Below are 20,895 nucleotides of genomic sequence, written 5' to 3'. Positions count from 1 at the left end.
GGTAGTGTAGGGGTGTGGGTAGTGTAGTAGTGTTATAGGGTAGTGTAGGGGTGGGAGTAGTGTGGGTAGCGTAGTAGTGTTTTAGGGTTTAAGGTAGTGTAGGGGTGGGAATAAGTGTAGTAGTGTGGTAGTGTCTTTGGGTTGGGGTAGTGTAGGGGTGGGAGTAGTGTGGGTAGTGTAGTAGTGTTTTAGGCTTTAGGGTAGTGTAGGGTTGGGAGTAGTGTGGGTAGCGTAGTAGTGTTTTAGGGTTTAGGGTAGTGTAGGGGTGGGAGTAGTGTGGGTAGCGTAGTAGTGTTTTAGGGTTTAGGGTAGTGAAGGGGTGGGAGTAGTGTGGGTAGCGTAGTAGTGTTTTAGGGTAGTGTAGGGGTGGGAGTAGTGTGGGTAGCGTAGTAGTGTTTTAGGGTTTAAAGTAGTGTAGGGGTGGGAGTAGTGTGGGTAGTGTAGTAGTGTGGTAGTGTTTTTGGGTTGGGGTAGTGTAGGGCTGGGAGTAGTGTGGGTAGCGTAGTAGTGTTTTAGGGTTTAGGGTAGTGTATGGGTGGGAGTAGTGTGGGTAGCAAAAGTAGTGTTGTAGGGTTTAGGGTAGTGAAGGGGTGGGAGTAGTGAGTGTAGTAGTGTCTTTGGGTTGGGGTAGTGTAGGGGTGGGAGTAGTGTGGGTAGTGTAGTAGTGTTTTAGGCTTTAGGGTAGTGTAGGGTTGGGAGTAGTGTGGGTAGCGTAGTAGTGTTTTAGGGTTTAGGGTAGTGTAGGGGTGGGAGTAGTGTGGGTAGCGTAGTAGTGTTTTAGGGTTTAGGGTAGTGAAGGGGTGGGAGTAGTGTGGGTAGCGTAGTAGTGTTTTAGGGTTTAGGGTAGTGTAGGGGTGGGAGTAGTGTGGGTAGCGTAGTAGTGTTTTAGGGTTTAAAGTAGTGTAGGGGTGGGAGTAGTGTGGGTAGTGTAGTAGTGTGGTAGTGTTTTTGGGTTGGGGTAGTGTAGGGCTGGGAGTAGTGTGGGTAGCGTAGTAGTGTTTTAGGGTTTAGGGTAGTGTATGGGTGGGAGTAGTGTGGGTAGCAAAAGTAGTGTTGTAGGGTTTAGGGTAGTGAAGGGGTGGGAGTAGTGAGTGTAGTAGTGTCTTTGGGTTGGGGTAGTGTAGGGGTGGGAGTAGTGTGGGTAGTGTAGTAGTGTTTTAGGGTTTAGGGTAGTGTAGGGTTGGGAGTAGTGTGGGTAGCGTAGTAGTGTTTTAGGGTTTAGGGGGGTGTAGGGGTGGGAGTAGTGTGGGTAGCGTAGTAGTGTTTTAGGGTTTAGGGTAGTGAAGGGGTGGGAGTAGTGTGGGTAGCGTAGTAGTGTTTTAGGGTTTAGGGTAGTGTAGGGGTGGGAGTAGTGTGGGTAGCGTAGTAGTGTTTTAGGGTTTAAAGTAGTGTAGGGGTGGGAGTAGTGTGGGTAGTGTAGTAGTATGGTAGTGTTTTTGGGTTGGGGTAGTGTAGGGCTGGGAGTAGTGTGGGTAGCGTAGTAGTGTTGTAGGGTTTAGGGTAGTGAAGGGGTGGGAGTAGTGAGTGTAGTAGTGTCTTTGGGTTGGGGTAGTGTAGGGGTGGGAGTAGTGTGGGTAGTGTAGTAGTGTTTTAGGGTTTAGGGTAGTGTAGGGTTGGGAGTAGTGTGGGTAGCGTAGTAGTGTTTTAGGGTTTAGGGTAGTGATGGGGTGGGAGTAGTGTGGGTAGCGTAGTAGTGTTTTAGGGTTTAGGGGAGTGATGGGGTGGGAGTAGTGTGCGTAGCGTAGTAGTGTTTTAGGGTAGTGTAGGGGTGGGAGTAGTGTGGGTAGCGTAGTAGTGTTTTAGGGTTTAAAGTAGTGTAGGGGTGGGAGTAGTGTGGGTAGTGTAGTAGTGTGGTAGTGTTTTTGGGTTGGGGTAGTGTAGGGGTGGGAGTAGTGTGGGTAGCGTAGTAGTGTTATAGGGTATAGGGTAGTGTATTGGTGGGAGTAGTGTGGGTAGCGTAGTAGTGTTGTAGGGGGTAGGGTACTGTAGGGGTGGGAGTAGTGTGGTAGTGTTTTTGGGTTGGGGTAGTGTAGGGGTGGGACTAGTGTGGGTAGTGTAGTAGTGTTTTAGGGTTTAGGGTAGTGTAGGGGTGGCAGTAGTGAGTGTAGTGTAGTAGTGTGGTAGCGTTTTTGGGTTGGGGTAGTGTAGGGGTGGGAGTAGTGTGGGTAGTGCAGTAGTGTTTTTGGCTTTAGGGTAGTGTAGGGTTGGGAGTAGTGTGGGTAGCGTAGTAGTGTTTTAGGGTTTAGGGTAGTGTAGTGGTGGGAGTAGGGTGGGTAGCGTAGTAGTGTTTTAGGGTTTAGGGTAGAGAACTGGTGGGTGTAGTGTGGGTAGCGTAGTAGTGTTTTAGGGTTTAGGGTAGTGTAGGGGTGGGAGTAGTGTGGGTAGCGTAGTAGTGTTTTAGGGTTTAAAATAGTGTAGGGGTGGGAGTAGTGTGGGTAGTGTAGTAGTGTGGTAGTGTTTTTGGGTTGGGGTAGTGTAGGGCTGGGAGTAGTGTGGGTAGCGTAGTAGTGTTTTAGGGTTTAGGGTAGTGTATGGGTGGGAGTAGTGTGGGTAGCAAAAGTAGTGTTGTAGGGTTTAGGGTAGTGTAGGGGTGGGAGTAGTGAGTGTAGTAGTGTCTTTGGGTTGGGGTAGTGTAGGGGTGGGAGTAGTGTGGGTAGTGTAGTAGTGTTTTAGGGTTTAGGGTAGTGTAGGGTTGGGAGTAGTGTGGGTAGCGTAGTAGTGTTTTAGGGTTTAGGGTAGTGATGGGGTGGGAGTAGTGTGCGTAGCGTAGTAGTGTTTTAGGGTAGTGTAGGGGTGGGAGTAGTGTGGGTAGCGTAGTAGTGTTTTAGGGTTTAAAGTAGTGTAGGTGTGGGAGTAGTGTGGGTAGTGTAGTAGTGTGGTAGTGTTTTTGGGTTGGGGTAGTGTAGGGGTGGGAGTAGTGTGGGTAGCGTAGTAGTGTTATAGGGTATAGGGTAGTGTATTGGTGGGAGTAGTGTGGGTAGCGTAGTAGTGTTGTAGGGTTTAGGGTAGTGTAGGGGTGGGAGTAGTGAGTGTAGTAGTGTCTTTGGGTTGGGGTAGTGTAGGGGTGGGAGTAGTGTGGGTAGTGTAGTAGTGTTTTAGGGTTTAGGGTAGTGTAGGGTTGGGAGTAGTGTGGGTAGCGTAGTAGTGTTTTAGGGTTTAGGGTAGTGATGGGGTGGGAGTAGTGTGCGTAGCGTAGTAGTGTTTTAGGGTAGTGTAGGGGTGGGAGTAGTGTGGGTAGCGTAGTAGTGTTTTAGGGTTTAAAGTAGTGTAGGTGTGGGAGTAGTGTGGGTAGTGTAGTAGTGTTTTTGGGTTGGGGTAGTGTAGGGGTGGGAGTAGTGTGGGTAGCGTAGTAGTGTTATAGGGTATAGGGTAGTGTATTGGTGGGAGTAGTGTGGGTAGCGTAGTAGTTTTGTAGGGGTAGGGTACTGTAGGGGTGGGAGTAGTGTGGTAGTGTTTTTTGGGTTGGGGTAGTGTAGGGGTGGGACTAGTGTGGGTAGTGTAGTAGTGTTTTAGGGTTTAGGGTAGTGTAGGGGTGGGAGTAGTGAGTGTAGTGTAGTAGTGTGGTAGCGTTTTTGGGTTGGGGTAGTGTAGGGGTGGGAGTAGTGTGGGTAGCGTAGTAGTTTTTAGGGTAGTGTAGGGGTGGGAGTAATGTGGGTAGTGTAGTGTGGTAGTGTTTTTGGGTTAGGGGTAGTGTAGGAGTGGGAGTAGCGTGTTGTGTAGGTTTAGGGGTAGGGTTGTCACTTACCTTGCATACTTTTACCACGAGTATGGCTTTACCACGCATGCCTTTGCGTTGTAATGGCATGCATGGTAAAGGCATACTCGTGGTAAAAGTATGTGATGTAATGGAATGCAATGTCATTGACATTGCGTAGAAATACCTGCATTGTAATGGCATGCGTGGTATTAGTATGCGATGTAATGACATACATCTGCTCATGCAGATACCATTAACAATCCTCTTGGCATCCACAGACTTTCAGACAGATGCTAAACATTTTAAATGATGTCAACTCCTGAAACCATTTCTATTGCAGTTTCCAACTTGGCTATTTATTTATGACAATCGTTTACTTGTTTTGGCCAAAGCAAGACTAATTTAAAGATCCCAAATGTTTCTCTTTGTAGTAACCATTTCACTCTTTTCCTTCCACATTTATGGTTTTAAATCTAGAAATCTAAGTTAATTTAAATTGTGGCAAGAAAATGTGAAATATCATGATAATGGGGATTGTATACCTTCTTTGTCACCTTTGTGATCATTTGTTCAGGCTAGCTTTTTTGTTTGATTTTTCCACCTACGGGCACCATTTAACTTCATACACACAATGGTCACTATCTCAAATACTGTGTTATTTTAGAGTAATATACTTATCCATGGGTGACTGATGAGCTTGCATTTATTCAACTGGGGCAATTACAACAATTTAAACGTACAGCTAGTATATCCCGACTCCAATCTGTCGTTTTTTTGATTAAACTCGTCATGTTTACGGATTTACAGAATACCAAAGAAGTGAACTACAGGCTTCAAATAAAAAATATAATAAGCACTAGTAAAAAGTAATTCAGGTTTTGCCTGGTATAAAAGTGAGAAAAGAAATGACGGACATGGAAAAACCATCTGAAAACTACAGGAAAACAGCTTCCAAAGTCAAACTAAAACCTTGCTATGTCAAGGAAAAGTATTCCTGAAATTTGTGTGACTAAGGGTTAGATGTTCGAGATAAATGCTGCATTGTAGGAATTTCAACTAAATGAGCTTTAAGCACCATTTTGCTTGCAAGTTGCAGAGCACTATGCTTCATGAAATAGAATCTTCTGCACAAAAGGTGTTCAGAGGTTTTCCCAATGGCAGTACAGTTTCTGTTGGTTATAAACAGTCAAGGTATAGATCCCAAAGAATTCACTGTTAATTTTTTTGAGTTTTCAAACGATCCCCAAAAATACGGAGTGGCACTAAAATTAAATGTGCAGCGTTTGAAAAGTGCGCTTCTCTAGGTGGTCGCATAGTTGGGAAGCTTGCTTTTTCATTGGGAAACAGGACTATGAGAAACCCTTCCATGAGTACATGTTTTTAAAGTAAAACATTGGCATTGCGCAAATAATACTTAAAAAGTATGCTCCGTTTAAATATCTACCTACCATCGTCTTGTTTGTGAAATGGGTAAATGTGTCCTCTGAGCTTCCCTGTGCTTCTCATTTCTAAATTGAATGTCAGTTGCAGAGCACAGTCGGGGACAGCACATGCCACCGATAATGCCATTAGTAACAGGAGGGCAGTGCAGCAACGTTAAATTGCACTTTAAGATTTGAATTTCTTTACATGACTATTAGAACCCAGCACAGGCAAAAAAGTGCATCATGTTATTAAAACACATACCCGTTCCTCCCGAGTCTTTGACCGCATCATTTTAGCCCGCAGCTGAACATGGTAGTCTTCATAGTATTTTTTCGCTCGAGCAATTTGCTGCCTCTTTTCTCTCATTTTGTTCTGTGTATATTTTTGCTGTCGTATTCGTTCCTTAAACTCTTGCTTTCACGGGGAGGAAAAAGAATTACAAATCAACGAACAGACAGCCAGTGATCACTTTTTCTAACATACAATTGATTAAACTGAAGATCTATTCATTTACAAAAACAGACTTGGAAAAGCTGACTAGTTAAAATAGTTTACCTTTGAAACAATTAAATGGTTTTTCAGCACTCTTCAGTGCAAGACTGGGAATTCTTCCAGTTTGGCAGTGGGGAATTTAAGAATGTTAAAAAAAGAACATAAAGGAACATGAACAAATGAGAAGTTCAATGTAGGAGTAGCTGTTATACTAGCCCTACAAACAGGTATCCTCCCTGAACTCTCACCTAAAGTGGAGTTTAAAAAAAAAAGACGAAATTTGTAATACATGATTTTGTTTCCAACCATCTCTATTGCATTTTGTCAGCACTTACAATGGTGTTAAAATGAGATCACGTTTCATTTACAATAGAGCGCGTGGATCACAGCCTGTAGGTGGCATGTGGTTGTAACACTGTTAAAGTAAATAACCTTCATACAGAAGGGAGCACAACACTGCAGAACTACTATGAACATTTAGGTGCTTGGGAGTGTTGCAGGAGATGCAGCGTCAATGCTGAGGCGGCGCGGGGGCAAGGTGGCATGTGCAGTCTAGTCTATGAGGGTCTGGTGCTGTCGACCCCTTCAAATGTGAAGAGTAGGCCATCCCATGTGGCTGCATTTGGGGCTCTTCCGCACTCATTTCTTCACAGTGGACTCTGCCTTGGCCCATGGAAATTTCATGGTTTGCCACTGGGCAGAAGTCGGTAATGTCAGGGCTTTCCAAAGCTTTGCAACTGCTCGTTGAGTGATCAGCACAGCCAGGTCAATAAAGCAGTCCTACGGTGTGCGTAGAGGCCCAGGAGGCAACTGGCCATGCAATTGACATTCTGCTATCATGTAGTGTGTGCAAGGTCCGATCAGATCTTTGTCCAAAGTGTGCAGGGCGCAGACAATCCCAGAACATGTGTGTTATGTCTGCACTGGGAGCACAACATTGAGGGCACTCAGGCGACATGGCAGGATTTTTTTTGTGTAGGTTGGCCGGTGTTTGGTATGCTGAAGGCAGTATATTATACTGGGTGTACTGAATGTCACATTGCGCAAGACCTTCCGTGGGTATGTGAGCACTATACTCAGTTCTTTAGGGGGTACGTAGTCAATATCATGTTCCCACGTTTGTCGGAGGGGTGCTAGTGGGTCTTGTGTTCTTTGTGATATAGCTTTGGTAATCCAGGAAATGAGTCTCAGTCCTGTGGCCGTTGTGTAAAGTACCTGTATCCAGGTGAGGAGTAGGCTCCAAGACTATTTTTGCCCACAGATGCTTCGACGCCGCTGTGAAACACCTAAAAGTCAGGAACTGTTCTGGCGCAAGAAAAACTGTTCGGACATTAAGTCAAATGGGATAAGGGGTTCCATCATGGAACAAGTGTCCCAGTTTCCAAACTGCCAATGACACTCATAGATCGCCTAACCATTTTGTCAGTGAATGAATGGAAAGGGGCGACCACTCGGTCCCCCCGAACGTATGGTGGAGTGCCCCGATCCCCCCGGGAAGCCATTTTGGGCGGGAGGCGAGTCTCGGCTGGTATGCCCGAAGCGGCGTAGCCGGGGCGCGCCTTTTCCCGCCCAAGAGAGGGTTGTCCTAGACACCTACACCGCTGGCCACGCCCCGGAGGCGGATTGGAGGAGGGTCCACGCCCGCCCGAAGAAGGATAAAAGGAGCAACAAGTCAAGGAAGCATCCTCTTGTTCCTGTGCTCTGAAGCTGCACCTCCCCGTTGCACGTGAGCTCGAGACGGAACGAAGAGCCAATTTTGAGGATTTAATTTTTGTGTTTCTTCTTGCAGTGAGTTCGAAGCTTCCTGACCTAGGACCTCGAGGAGTATCTGTGGACGATGCCTGGCAAGAAGGTCGGAAAGAGGGTCGGAACCGAGCAGATGTTTCGTATGCTGATGAAGGACATGGTGGATATGAAGAAGCAGATGGCGGCAATGAATGGTGCGGGTGGACCGAAGAGGATCGTCGGGCCAGCATTGCTGGGAGTGGTCCCTAACGGGAGAGGTAGAAGGGCCAAGAAGGGGGCATCGGGTGGGGAGGCCCCGGTTCCCGAATTACCTCCAGCGAACCCAGTCACCCCGATTGAGGCCCCAGTTCCGGTCCCGAACGCGGGACAACCGATCCCTGTGGTGGTCACTCCTGTGAACGAGGAAGAAATGCCTCCTGAGCTGGCTGCCCAGTTGGCGGCATGGTTGGGCAGAGGGAATGAGGGGGCCACGGCTGAGGAAGCCAGGTCGATAATGAAGCAGTTGCGGCAATCGAAAGATGCCGTGAAGGCACCCTGTCCTCTTGTTTCCCCGCAGGCTCCCGTGGAACAAACAGTATCGGGCGTTGGGTCGGCAGCGACAGCGGTCACAGCTACCGGTCCAGGTAAGCAGTCATTGCCAATGGCGGGGGAGGGATCGGTACCCTCAAGGAGGGAAAAAGTCGTGCAACATATCCCAATTGATGTGAAAGAAAGGATTTGGGCGGATAAATATGTGAACATGTTTTCCCTGTTGACCGATCATTATGAGATTGAGCATGTAAAAAACCAGAAAGAGTTTTTGCATCCCAGTGTATGGCGCGCAAAGATGGCGGGTTTCAGAGTAGATGAAACGATCGCCAATTGGGCCAGAGCGTTTGGAATGTTCACTGCAATTATGGGGGAACGTAGGCCTGAATTATTGGTTGAATTAGCCGTTTATCAGACACGTATCATGGAATTTTATGAAACATACGGGGGCAGTCAATGGTGTTGTTATGATAGCATATTCCGTAAGTCCAAGGAGCACGACTCATCCCTGACGTGGGATTGTTTCGACTCCATTTCCTGGCAAAAAATTGAGAGGTCGAGCACGGCGAATTCGCCATCTTTAGGCGGAAACGGGGTTGAGCCTTCCCGCCATCCTCAGGGGGCGCCCTTTCGGGCGGGGACAAGCAGTGATCAGAACACGAGGAATAATGGTAACTCAGGTAAGAAAGGGGTCTGCTGGAGCTTTAACAGAGGCAAGTGTTCTAGGCCACAGGGGTCTTGCAGGTTCAGGCATGAGTGTGCAGGGTGCGGTCAGTCCTCGCACCCCGAGAGTACGTGCAGATCCAAGTCTGGTGATACGGGAAGTAGAGGAGGCGCCAAACAGGTCTAAAGTAGGCCGAGGGGCGCATTTACCTACCCCGGTTGATATCATGGCACTGATCCCTTGGCTGAACGAATACCCTGATCATATCTCCGCCGGGGTGTTGCGAGACGGTTTTTCGTATGGTTTCCGCATCCCGGCGGGGGATTTTCAGGGGGAAGCACAATGTAAGAACCAACCATCGGTTCAACAGAATACGGCGGTGGTACAAGCAAAGATTGGGAAGGAGGTGGCCCGAGGTCGGGTTGCTGGACCATATGACATGCCGCCAGTTGGCAATTTTGTTTGTTCACCTCTGGGAGTGGTCCCCAAAAAGGACCCGGGTGAGTTCAGGTTGATACATAATTTGTCAGCTCCGAGGGGCCTTTCGGTAAACGATGCAATTGACCCGGGAGTCTGTTCGGTGCGGTACGCATCTTTCGATGAGGCCGTCGCCATTTTGAATCGCCTGGGGCCCGGAGCGCTGATGGCTAAATCAGACATCGAGTCAGCGTTCCGGTTGCTCCCGGTACACCCAGATGATCAGCGTCTCCTAGGTTTTATGTTTCAGGGACGCTATTACATGGATAAATGTATGCCAATGGGTTGCTCCATCTCTTGTGCGTATTTTGAGAAATTCAGTAGTTTTTTGCAATGGGCGTTAACAAGAGCCACGGGCTTTACACATGTTATGCATTATCTTGATGATTTTCTGTTTCTGGGGGCAGCCGGGGACACAGAATGTGCACAGGCTTTGAGGGAATTCTGTAATCTGATGGAGGAGTTTGGCGTGCCGCTGGCACCCGGTAAGACGGTAGGGCCATCTACTACACTCGAGTTTCTGGGAATTGAGCTCGATTCTGTGGAGGGGTGCTTCCGCTTGCCCAGAGAAAAGGTGATGAAGTTCAGGGCCTCGCTAGAAACATGTCTTGACGAAAGGAAGGTAACTCTCCATCAGTTACAGCAGGCTGTGGGTCAACTGAACTTTGCCTTGAGAGTTATGCCGATGGCTCGCCCCTTTTCCCGTTCTATTGCACAAGCCATGGTGGGCCTCAGGGAAGGGCACCACCGCACGAGACTGTCAGCAGAAGTTCGCCAGGATATGCGCATATGGCTTGCATTTCTGGCGGATTTCAACGGTCGTGTGGACTGGACCGAGCCACCTGTTTCCTCGGAAGAACTGGGGTTGTGGACTGACTCGGCGGGGAGTGTAGGTTTTGGCGCCATATTCGGCAATCGATGGTCTGCACGGACCTGGCCAGAGTGGTGGCACAATGATGGGCGAACTGGTAATATTGGGTTTCTGGAGCTGTTTCCCATTCTGGTGGCCTTGGAAACCTGGCCTGAGGGGTTTCGTGATCGCTCTGTGGTGTTCTGGTCTGATAATATGACCGTGGTTGAGTGTATCAATAGTCAGGCAGCTCGCTGCAAATGGATCTTGAGATTGCTGAAGGAAATTGTCCTACTGTGTATGAGACTAAACGTCCACTTTAGGGCAAGACACGTGCCAGGGGTACTAAATCAGGCAGCTGATGCGCTTTCTCGTTCCCATATGCAGGCCTTTTGGGGTTTTCTGCCCTCAGCGGACCCGGTAGCGGCACCATTTCCCGAAGCTCTCTGGTCTCTCGGTGCCCCGGACTACAAAACCTCGTGGGAGAGAGTCTAGCACCCAGGACAAGGAAGGCATATGAAGGAGCGTTCCGTTCTTATTGGTCCTTTTTGGGTTCAGCTAGGGGGGAGCTTTGGGGCCAAGAGGAGTATGTCCTGAACTTTCTGTTATCTTTACATCAGGCAGGCAAATCAGTGGCTACGGCCAATAGGCACCGGGCCGCCATTTCTTTCATGGCACGGGCTCATGGCATCCAGGACCCCACATCGTCTTTTCTAGTACAAAAGGCACTGCGTGGGTGGCAACGCCTTGAGGGTTGCAGAGTGGACGAGAGGCACCCGATAGGTCTGGAAAGGTTGGCCCAGTTACTGTCCGTACTCCCGGCGACATGTTCCGGGCCGCTTTCGCATTAGCATTCCATGGGGCTATGCGGGTTAGCGAGCTGGTAGCAAGGAACAGGCAGGATACGGGGGGAGGTCTGTGCCGAGAGCACATTCAAATTAAGGGGGAGACAATGATAGTCTCATTTGCCAGGTCCAAGACCGATCAGGGTGCGATCGGGGACAGTGTGGTAGTCCAGCGGATTCCGGGATCTCCCATGTGCCCGGTAACATGCGTTGAGGAGTATTTAGCGCAGAGGGCGGCATCAAGGGGGGGAAGCTTGCTGAGGCACGCCGACGCCACCCCACTGACTAGGTTTCAGTTCCAGCGGGTGTTAGCAATGGCAATCGCAGCTGCGGGCTTGAACCCGTGCGATTTTGGGACCCATTCTTTCCGGATAGGGGCTGCTACAGAGGCTACAGCCAGGGGTCTGAGTGTGGAAAAAGTGAAACGGTTGGGGCGTTGGTCCTCGAATTGTTATAAAAGGTATGTGCGGTTGCACATGTTATGAAGCTAATGTCATGCACTCACGCTTCTTGTCTTTTGTTTGGTTTACAGTTTCGCGAGCTTACGAGAAGGGGCGGACTGTGCAGTCGACCCGACACCTGGGAACCAGCGGTCAAAGATCACCGGCTGAGGAAAGAGTGGTGTGGGTCGTGGGCCACTCATACGTGAGGCGTGCCGCAGACGTATTCAAAGCAGGTGACATGGTTCACATGGCTGGGGAATACGGGTACAGGGTGACCTTCCACGGAAGGGGCGGGCTCTGTATTGACCAGTTTCAAACTTTTATGGAGGGTTTGTTAGGGCGGACAAGGTCACCGCCATCTGTAATCATAGTGCATCTTGGGGGCAATGATTTGGTGACCACTGGTCGACGAGTACTTCTCGAATTGATACTATCCACAGTAAGTTGGTTGGCGAGAAGGGTTCCGGGGTGCACGATTGCATGGTCCCATATGATTCCGCGGAAAGTATGGCGGGGGGCAAAATCTGTGTCAGCCTTAAACCATTCGGTGAAGAAAGTGAATAACAAACTTGGTAGGTTGTTCCGTACAAGTACATTGCATTCTATTTCTCATGGATGTATCAAGGGGGACCAGATGTATCTGGAGGATGGGGTCCATTTGTCCCGGGTGGGGAATACTTTACTCATAGGAGACTTTGTAGCTTGGTTAAAGAGTTTGTGCAGCCATGACCTTTAAGTAGGAGTTTTGTGGGGGGTCCGGATAGCCGGTCAACTATCCGGCCTGTGGCGGTAAGGTCATGATCGGTGAGCAGTAATTGGAAGATCCCTAGAGGTGGGGCGTCACCCATTATGGATGGGAGCGCCCGGGGGGAGGCGGCCATTGGCCCCTCCCTGGGGAGGAGGGGCTACGGGCCCCTCCTGGGAATTTCCCGGGGCCAGGACATCTGCGACGGCAGATGTGGTAAGTAGTGTGGGGTGGGAGGGGGGTCTACGCTACCTTCTAGACACCTCACACGAGTCCTCGGACGACCACTAAGATGGCGTCGAGTTAACAGGGGCCCCCGCTAAGACAAGGGAAATTGGAAGTTGGCACAGAGGTACAGTCCTCTGTGCGCCCGCCCCTCATAAGTGAGGGGGGAGTTCTGGTATTAGGGATCTGACACCGGTTACGACCTTGCCGTTGGCCCGTAATGTTAGGATGTACAATTTCAATTTTGAGAAATGCATTTACAGGATGTTTAGTATCGGCTAGGAGAACCTTTGTATTAGAGATGTGTTAAGGTCAGCCAAGAACATCGTAATGTGTAAATGAAATTGTACATGATATGAAACTGTTATTTTAATGTTTTAATTTTGTTTCATATTTTAATAAATACGGCCGAGAGGGTAACTCCCTCCCGCCTTCCAAAAGTTCAGAACTGTTTCCGTCTTCCCATTCTTGGGGATTGTGTTGAGAGGGGGTGGCGGGTATCTCAGCCATATGGAAAGGGGCGACCACTCGGTCCCCCCGAACGTATGGTGGAGTGCCCCGATCCCCCCGGGAAGCCATTTTGGGCGGGAGGCGAGTCTCGGCTGGTATGCCCGAAGCGGCGTAGCCGGGGCGCGCCTTTTCCCGCCCAAGAGAGGGTTGTCCTAGACACCTACACCGCTGGCCACGCCCCGGAGGCGGATTGGAGGAGGGTCCACGCCCGCCCGAAGAAGGATAAAAGGAGCAACAAGTCAAGGAAGCATCCTCTTGTTCCTGTGCTCTGAAGCTGCACCTCCCCGTTGCACGTGAGCTCGAGACGGAACGAAGAGCTAATTTTGACCCACCCACCAGCCCCTGATGACAGCGATTTGTTTGAATAAAGTCGAGTGACGTGATATTGTTTCTTTTACAGGTTGTTGTGAATAAAAGTGTAATTGGTATGTAATAAAGTTGTTACTTTTTCAGCATATTATTTCAGCAAAATAGTTGCACCCGAGTTGAACAGTGATGCTTAGTAAAAGTTATAGTTTGAATGCTTAGTATAAGGCCTTTTCTCCTCTTTAGCTAAATTGTCGTATTTATTTTGGTCGGGCGGTAAGGTCATGATCGGTGAGCAGTAATTGGAAGATCCCTAGAGGTGGGGCGTCACCCATTATGGATGGGAGCGCCCGGGGGGAGGCGGCCATTGGCCCCTCCCTGGGGAGGAGGGGCTACGGGCCCCTCCTGGGAATTTCCCGGGGCCAGGACATCTGCGACGGCAGATGTGGTAAGTAGTGTGGGGTGGGAGGGGGGTCTACGCTACCTTCTAGACACCTCACACGAGTCCTCGGACGACCACTAAGATGGCGTCGAGTTAACAGGGGCCCCCGCTAAGACAAGGGAAATTGGAAGTTGGCACAGTCCTCTGTGCGCCCGCCCCTCATAAGTGAGGGGGGAGTTCTGGTATTAGGGATCTGACACCGGTTACGACCTTGCCGTTGGCCCGTAATGTTAGGATGTACAATTTCAATTTTGAGAAATGCATTTACAGGATGTTTAGTATCGGCTAGGAGAACCTTTGTATTAGAGATGTGTTAAGGTCAGCCAAGAACATCGTAATGTGTAAATGAAATTGTACATGATATGAAACTGTTATTTTAATGTTTTAATTTTGTTTCATATTTTAATAAATACGGCCGGGAGGGTAACTCCCTCCCGCCTTCCAAAAGTTCAGAACTGTTTCCGTCTTCCCATTCTTGGGGATTGTGTTGAGAGGGGGTGGCGGGTATCTCAGCCATATGGAATGTGCTACGGGGAATAGTCGCCAGCAGGTTAGTGAAGTAGTGTAAGAACCTTGGTAACATCACCATTTTGGAAAGTGCGACACGACCCTGCAACGGGAGGAGGGGAGGGTGGGGGTGTGGCGGACCACTAGAAGATGATCTGGGGGTCAAGAGAAGAGATCCTCTTCATGAGGTTGTCCTCTATCAGGTCCCGGGCCATATGATAAATATATACTGCAATTTTTAGAAAATGAATGTTTCACAAGGTCAATTGAATCTTTTTTTAAAAGATAGTTAAATGTAGAAAAACTATTCTTATATGAAATCCCTGAAGTTAACTGAATGGAATTGCAGTATGGTTTAAACTAAATTTTGCACTATTAAATAATTTGTAAGTAATGTGATTATACTTAGTTTTTAATCATGTAATATACATGCGTTTTATTATGTATACGTTTACGATTTTTCTGCAAAAAAATAAAATAAAAATCGAATAAAGCTTTTTATTGATTATTGATTGATTGAATGCCCAGGTATCAAAAGGTGTGAGACGCCCATTTGATGTTGTGGATGTGAACCGTAATGTTGTGTATTATAAAGAACAGTGGTCCCTATAACAAGAATTATTATGAGCAATGATCATACACAAAATAGAATGTATGTCTTCTGTCCATCCGGACAGGATTTTATTTTGAGTCTGGAGAATAGTTTTGATTGTAAAAAGTGTCAAGCGGGCACAGCCGTGACCTTCAACATTTACAGGACAACAACAAAGGGGACAGAAATGGAAAAAGCACAAAATATGTCTGTACATTAGCTTTTCAATGCGACAGACCTCAAATTTTAGACCGCACCATTGCAATTATCCATGTTACATACACTTTTTGCATATGGGGTTTATGTGTCAAAAAGCACAAAATATGTCTGTACATTAGCTTTTCAATGCGACAGACCTCAAATTTTAGACCGCACCATTGCAATTATCCATGTTACATACACTTTTTGCATATGGGGTTTATGTGGCAGATTATCGGGGTGTATTGGAATTAGCCTAATTTACCCCTAATCTTGAGGTTGCTTTGAAGGCATCTAGAATGTACGCAATATCACCTATTGCCATCTTGTATATCTTTAATGTATATGAGGACATCATTGGCATACAGCAAGACAGCGTCTGTCTTGCCATTGAAAGGTATACCCCAAGTCAGTCCAGATGGATGAAGATGCAGCACAAGGGGTCCATGGTCAGCGCAAAAAGCATTGGAGAGAGGTGACATCCCTGGCGCGTGCCTCTAATGATTGGAAAAGCATTTGTAATAATATATAGTTGCGTTATTTCTATAAAAGTTAAGATATTCCATAAAATCACTCTGGAAAAGGTCATGCCTGGATGCAGGGGGCTATCCGCTAAGTTGCAACACCTGCACTGAACATTCCCAAGAGCATGCATGTCTATGAAAGGTACAGTGCTAGAAAGCCATAGTTATAGCCATTCAACATTTTTTCCATGCATTCAAATGTATTACATATTCATCAAGCGGAAAGCCCTACAAAATCAAATAAAGGATTTTAAAACCACATCCTTTGACCAAGAGAGACAGCATTATGCCCCAGGACATGGACATACTATCTAGAAATAACAGTGTCTCATGGCAAAAGCCTAGTGGAATCCTAGGAGAGGCCACCAACCAAAGAACTATTAACTCTCTGTAATAAATAATTCTTTAACAGCGATTCTTTCTATGAATCCACACATAAGGTCAGGCAATTAACAGAGAAAGATTTTAACGGAGCCTAACTAAATTGATCTCCAACATTCACAAAAGATCTAGGAGAACAAGGTCTACTGAGAAAGTGTGGCTATTTGATGATTTTTAAACTATGCCGATATCCCTATTCAGCACATCTTTAAAATGCCTGAGAGAGGACACCTTCTTAAATTCCCTCTTCTGCCAAAATCATGTGACAAAACAGCAGAGATATCAGACCGTAGGCTGAGGTAGCCCAGTCCAAGCAACATGCCAATTTTGAATCAAACATTTCAGTGCTTTAGTCACATCCTGAATATGGGATTTTCTTTAAATAAGAGGTTTCTGTGGCCAAAAGAGGTCTATTTAATCAGTATCATACAGGGCTATTATATAGAGCTATCAATCATATTTGACATGAGCACCAAGGTTGGAGGTCAGTGGTTCTCCTTCCTAATGTGAGGTTTCCAAAAAAAAACTTTTTTATAATAAATGCCATACACACCGATTGAATTAGCTCAAATGTGTCTTTTTTGATTGTCAGAACATGTAACATTTTATTTACATATTTAATTCAACTGTAGCAGAAGACCAAGTTACTTACCTTCATTTATTCTTTCTGATGAATTGCTGAGCTGAAACCCTTACTTAGGTCTTGGTGTCAACAAGGGCAATGATGCTGTCCTTTCCTTTTTGTTTTTGTTTCATGCAAACCTAATCATTTGATGGGAATGACATTTCTGAGGAGGCAGCAATAGATAAACAGGCTATACCGCCTGGATTTGTGAGGCCTGTGACGGACTGCTCCAGATGATAATCCATGTCTCACCAATGAATATGGCCTTGTTCTGCTCAAAATTTTCAAAAACGTTCAAGTTTCACCACATTAAAGTGTACTTCAGCACTTGTGCTAAATTCCAGAACACAAAATCTTCATGTTTCCGAAAAACCAATTAAATGCAAAGAAACATGCTAAAAAACACAAAATGTAATGTTTTTATGCAACTAGGCAAACAGTTACATTGGCACATTTGACTGAGAAACACCACTTAAAATAGTCAAAACTACCCAACATAAAAAAGGAAATGGAATCCCAATATAAAATATACACATAGTAAAATAAACCTGCTCCTTTAAAAACACTGGAACACCACCCTATCCCATCATGGTCCGCAGGGTGTAGGACTGCTTGTTTTTTTCAGCGCTTGAGGCAGATATTGTATACAAATCTGCTTTTTTCAAAGCTATTTGTGGCTACTATCACAAACATTTTGGAAGTTATGACTTTATTCCACGTCTCAAGTTCTAATCTTCATCTTTACACTTTTTTTCTGAGGAAATGAGTGTATTTTTCCTTTGACCTTCCTTGAAGGTTTTTTCACCCCCTAGTTATTTTTGACCCCTAAGCCAGCTCTTTTCTGATAAATGTCTAGCATGTGAGGAGAAAATATCTAGGAATGGTGATCACAATATCTGTCTGCATTGTCTTCATGACTTTCACCTACAAGGACTGAGGGATTTTTCAAAAGATGTCAAGTAGGAGGCTGACAGAAAGTGAAGGGGTTTTTCTCAGGGCTAAGTAGTTGAGCTTACCTCAGGGAAAGGAGTAAAGACAATGCCAAACAACATAGAACATAACCAACCAAAACCTTGGGGAGAGGGGAGGGATTAAGTGCGTTTAGACACCTAGCGCCTGCTCATGTGGATCTACGGGACAGCTGAAGAACAAGGCTGCTTGTCCCAAGCTGCCAAGGTTGCACCCATAAAAGCTTTGTAAAATAAAAAAAAAAGGGGAGAAGAAGAAGCTCCAAAGGTGTGGTGTCAATAACCTTTATCAGAAATTCTGACTTATCCTTTGTGGTAAAACACTGCAAGTTTAAAACTTCAGGTGCCTTCCTGACTAAAGCTTTGAAAGATATGTGTTTCTCTCTAGGAGAGTAGTGTTCATATTCAAAGGTACCAGCAGATCTACCTGTGATTCTTGCTTCTAGATTAAAAATAAATAAAGAACTGAAGCATTGCTTCACTAAAGGCCCCCATTTCAGCAAAACTAAAATAGAACTGAGTAGACTTTGGTTGCAGACTATCGAGAATAGAAACTGGTGAAGAGTCTCCTCACATAAGGAGCAGGACTCCAATGGAGATAGAAAATTATGCCAGAAGTGTTGCCCCTGTAAGCCAAAACAAAGCCTATAATGAAAGAAGGCATAACCGTCTTCTCCCACTGGCAAATTTTATGATACAAGTTAAATTAACAACACTATTTTCTCAAGTATGACATTCATGAACTAGATACTCTGTAATGTGGCATTTAAGGTCGACTAATAAAAAGTCTGCATAATTAATTCTGGTAACTAGTTTTCATGATTATTAGCTACTCCAAACCATAACATCTGATGTAGAAAACACATTAAGATGGTAATAAACAAAACACAACCTTTCAGCTTTTAAAAAACAAGTGAACGTTACATATATGATACAGCTATATATAAAATCATTTAGTAACAAGAACAAGCATTTACAATACAATAGGACTCGCATTTACGAGAGTGAGCTATTGGCATTGTAAATGACAATGCCTTTTATTTAGGTGTTGATTTTTAAAACATAAATAAAAAGCAGTGTCATTTACAATGCCAATTGCTTAAACTTGCAAATGCGAGACCTTAATTCGGGTTGTATTGACCTCATGTCCAGCTCCTGCCCTCTTGGTTAACATCGCGTCCTTAAGCAGACTAGCCCTGAAGTGGCAGTACTCGTTGCAGGCAGGGATGGCAAGTCAATTTGTCTGCTCGCCCTTTGATTGCACGCTGCCTGTATTGAGCACTTTTTTCCCACGAGTCAAATAGCACTCTAAAAGGACAGCTTTGCTCAAGTCTCTCATTGCCTTTTTATCATGTCACGCATCCGACACTCTGTGCCTGTTCTGGTGACACAGACAGGTGGATACAGGAAGAATGTGAAAGCATTTCTACGCGTCTCTGGCAGTTCACATGCTAAAGTCTACGCACTCAAATATTTATTTACCAGTAGTGACTGAGCATTTACAATCTGCAAATGCCTACACACGCTATTCTTTTGAATATACAAATGCTGCAGCTGCGAAGCCCGTACCTTGTAGGCGCCCATGGGACCTGCGCATGGGGGTGTTGGGAGCGAGGGAGGAGGTCGGGCAGAGCAGGGGAATGTCTGAGGATGGAAATGCCTACACATGCAACATTTTTAAAAATAGAAATGCTGCTGTGAAGCCTGTACTTGTATGCACTCGCAGGACCTATGCATAGGGGTGTTGGGAGAGAGGGAGAAGGTCAGGCAGAGCAGGGAAAGGTTGCGGTAGGAGGAATGAGGAAGCGTTGCCGTTTGATTGAGAAAGGCTCAGTTTGTGCTCAGAGGATGGGGGAGGGCTCATAATGCGAAGAAAGGGGGGGGGGCGCAAAAGCACAAGTTACTACTTGTGTAACCATATATCTGTAAGAGACATTAGTTAGTGATAGATTCCTTACCTTAGAACAGAGGTCTTCAAACTTGTTGATGCCAAGACCTCCTTGTAAAACCTTTTTAGGGGTAAGGACCCCCTTCCGACAAAAGTTTCTAGAGACTGGTACTCCTCATCATCATCTTTTGACAACCATAAATGCGCCTGTTAGACCTCATCACATCCATCCATCATTCATCCACCCACACTTTCACACATCCATCCATCCTTTCATCCTTCCATCCATCCTTCATCCATCCACCCACCCTTTCATCTTTCCATCCATACATCCATCCTTTACCCATCCACCCTTCCATCCATCCATCCATCCACCCATCATTCATCCACCCACCTTTTCACACATCCATGCATCCATCATTCATCCATGCAACCTTTTATCCATCCATACATCCATCCATGCATCATTCATTCATGCAACCTTTTATCCATCCATACATCTATCCTTCATCCCTCCACCCTTTCATCCTTCCATCCATCCACCCACCCTTTCATCCTTCCATCCATCCACCCTTTCATCCTTCCATCCATCCTTCATCCGTCCACCCTTTCATCCTTACACCCATACATCTATCCTTCATCCATCTATCCTTCACCCATCCACCCTTTCATCCTTACATCCATACATCCATCCTCCCTTTCATCCTTCCATACATCCATCCATCCTTTACCCATCCACCCTTCCATCCATCCATTCACCCATCATTCACCCACCCATCTTTTCACACATCCATCCATCCATCCATCATTCATCCATGCAACCTTTTATCCATCTAAACATCCTTCGTCCATCAACCCTTTCATCCTTCCATCCATCCATCCACCCTTCCATCCATCCATCCATCCTTTCATCCATCCATTCATCCATCCATCCACCCTTTCATCCATCCATCCACCCTTTCATCCATCCATCCACCCTTTCATCCATCCATCCACCCTTTCATCCATCCATCCATCATTCATCCACCCACCTTTTCACACATTCATCCATCCTTCATCCTTACATCCTTCCATCCATCCATCCATCCATCCACCCATCATTCATCCACCCACCTTTTCTGTGGGGGGTGGGGAGGGGGGGGGGCAGTATCTCTCTGTGTCTTCTTCCTTCTTTCCCGATCATGGGAGGGTATCTCTGTGCCTCCCTGCTGGGGGCGGGGACGTGTCACGGGACCCACAGCTCCAGGCGCGCAATATCCATTGACCTCAAAGGGCTACACTACAGCCTGCGGATAGGACAGTAGTGAAGTGGCTCAAAGGGAGCGCACATCAGGAAAGTAAGAACCAGGTTCAAGTCCCACTGAGGCATCACGAAGGGAACAGGTGGAAACATGTGTGTGATGCCTTTCAGGAATCGATTTACAATAGGGGACTTGAACAAAGATGGTTGATCAGGCAGCCTTAGGAAGGCTGAAAGGGCAGAAAGATAGCCCTTGATAGTGCCCAGAGCAGAGCCCTGCTGGGCAAGAGAAAGAAGGAAGAGAAGAACCTCAGAGAAAGGGGCAGAGAGAGGATCCACAGTCTTTGCTGTGCACCATGCCACAAATCTGTTCCATCTGCAGGCGTATACCGACTTTGTGGAGGGACCCCTGGCTGCCAGAATGATGTTACAGACTTCAGGAGGCAAGTCAAATGGCCTCAACTGTCGTCGCTCAATCTCCAAGCATGGAGCTGGAGACTGGACAGGCTCAGGTGGAGGACCATCCCCTGCTGCTGCGACAAAAGGTCCTCCTGAAGAGGAAGACGAACCGGGGGCT

The 20,895-nt window shown here is 46.6% G+C and overlaps 1 protein-coding gene across 1 annotated transcript in view; it reads right to left on the bottom strand.

Annotated features, from left to right (window-relative positions):
- The window catches only part of CEP95 (centrosomal protein 95), a 622,972-nt gene that overhangs the window by 89,637 nt on the left and 512,440 nt on the right, over positions 1-20,895 (bottom strand). Inside the window, exon 18 of the mRNA XM_086930924.1 lies at positions 5,384-5,536. Within this exon, the coding sequence (XP_086787050.1) occupies positions 5,384-5,536 (153 nt within the window). The remainder of the gene's footprint in view (positions 1-5,383; positions 5,537-20,895) is intronic.

Source organism: Lissotriton vulgaris, chromosome 7 (genome assembly GCF_964263255.1).
Source record: "Lissotriton vulgaris chromosome 7, aLisVul1.2, whole genome shotgun sequence".
Taxonomy (NCBI): domain Eukaryota; kingdom Metazoa; phylum Chordata; class Amphibia; order Caudata; family Salamandridae; genus Lissotriton; species Lissotriton vulgaris.
The sequence above is the reverse complement of the archived record's forward strand: the minus strand, read 5'-3'. Positions and strand labels throughout refer to the sequence as shown.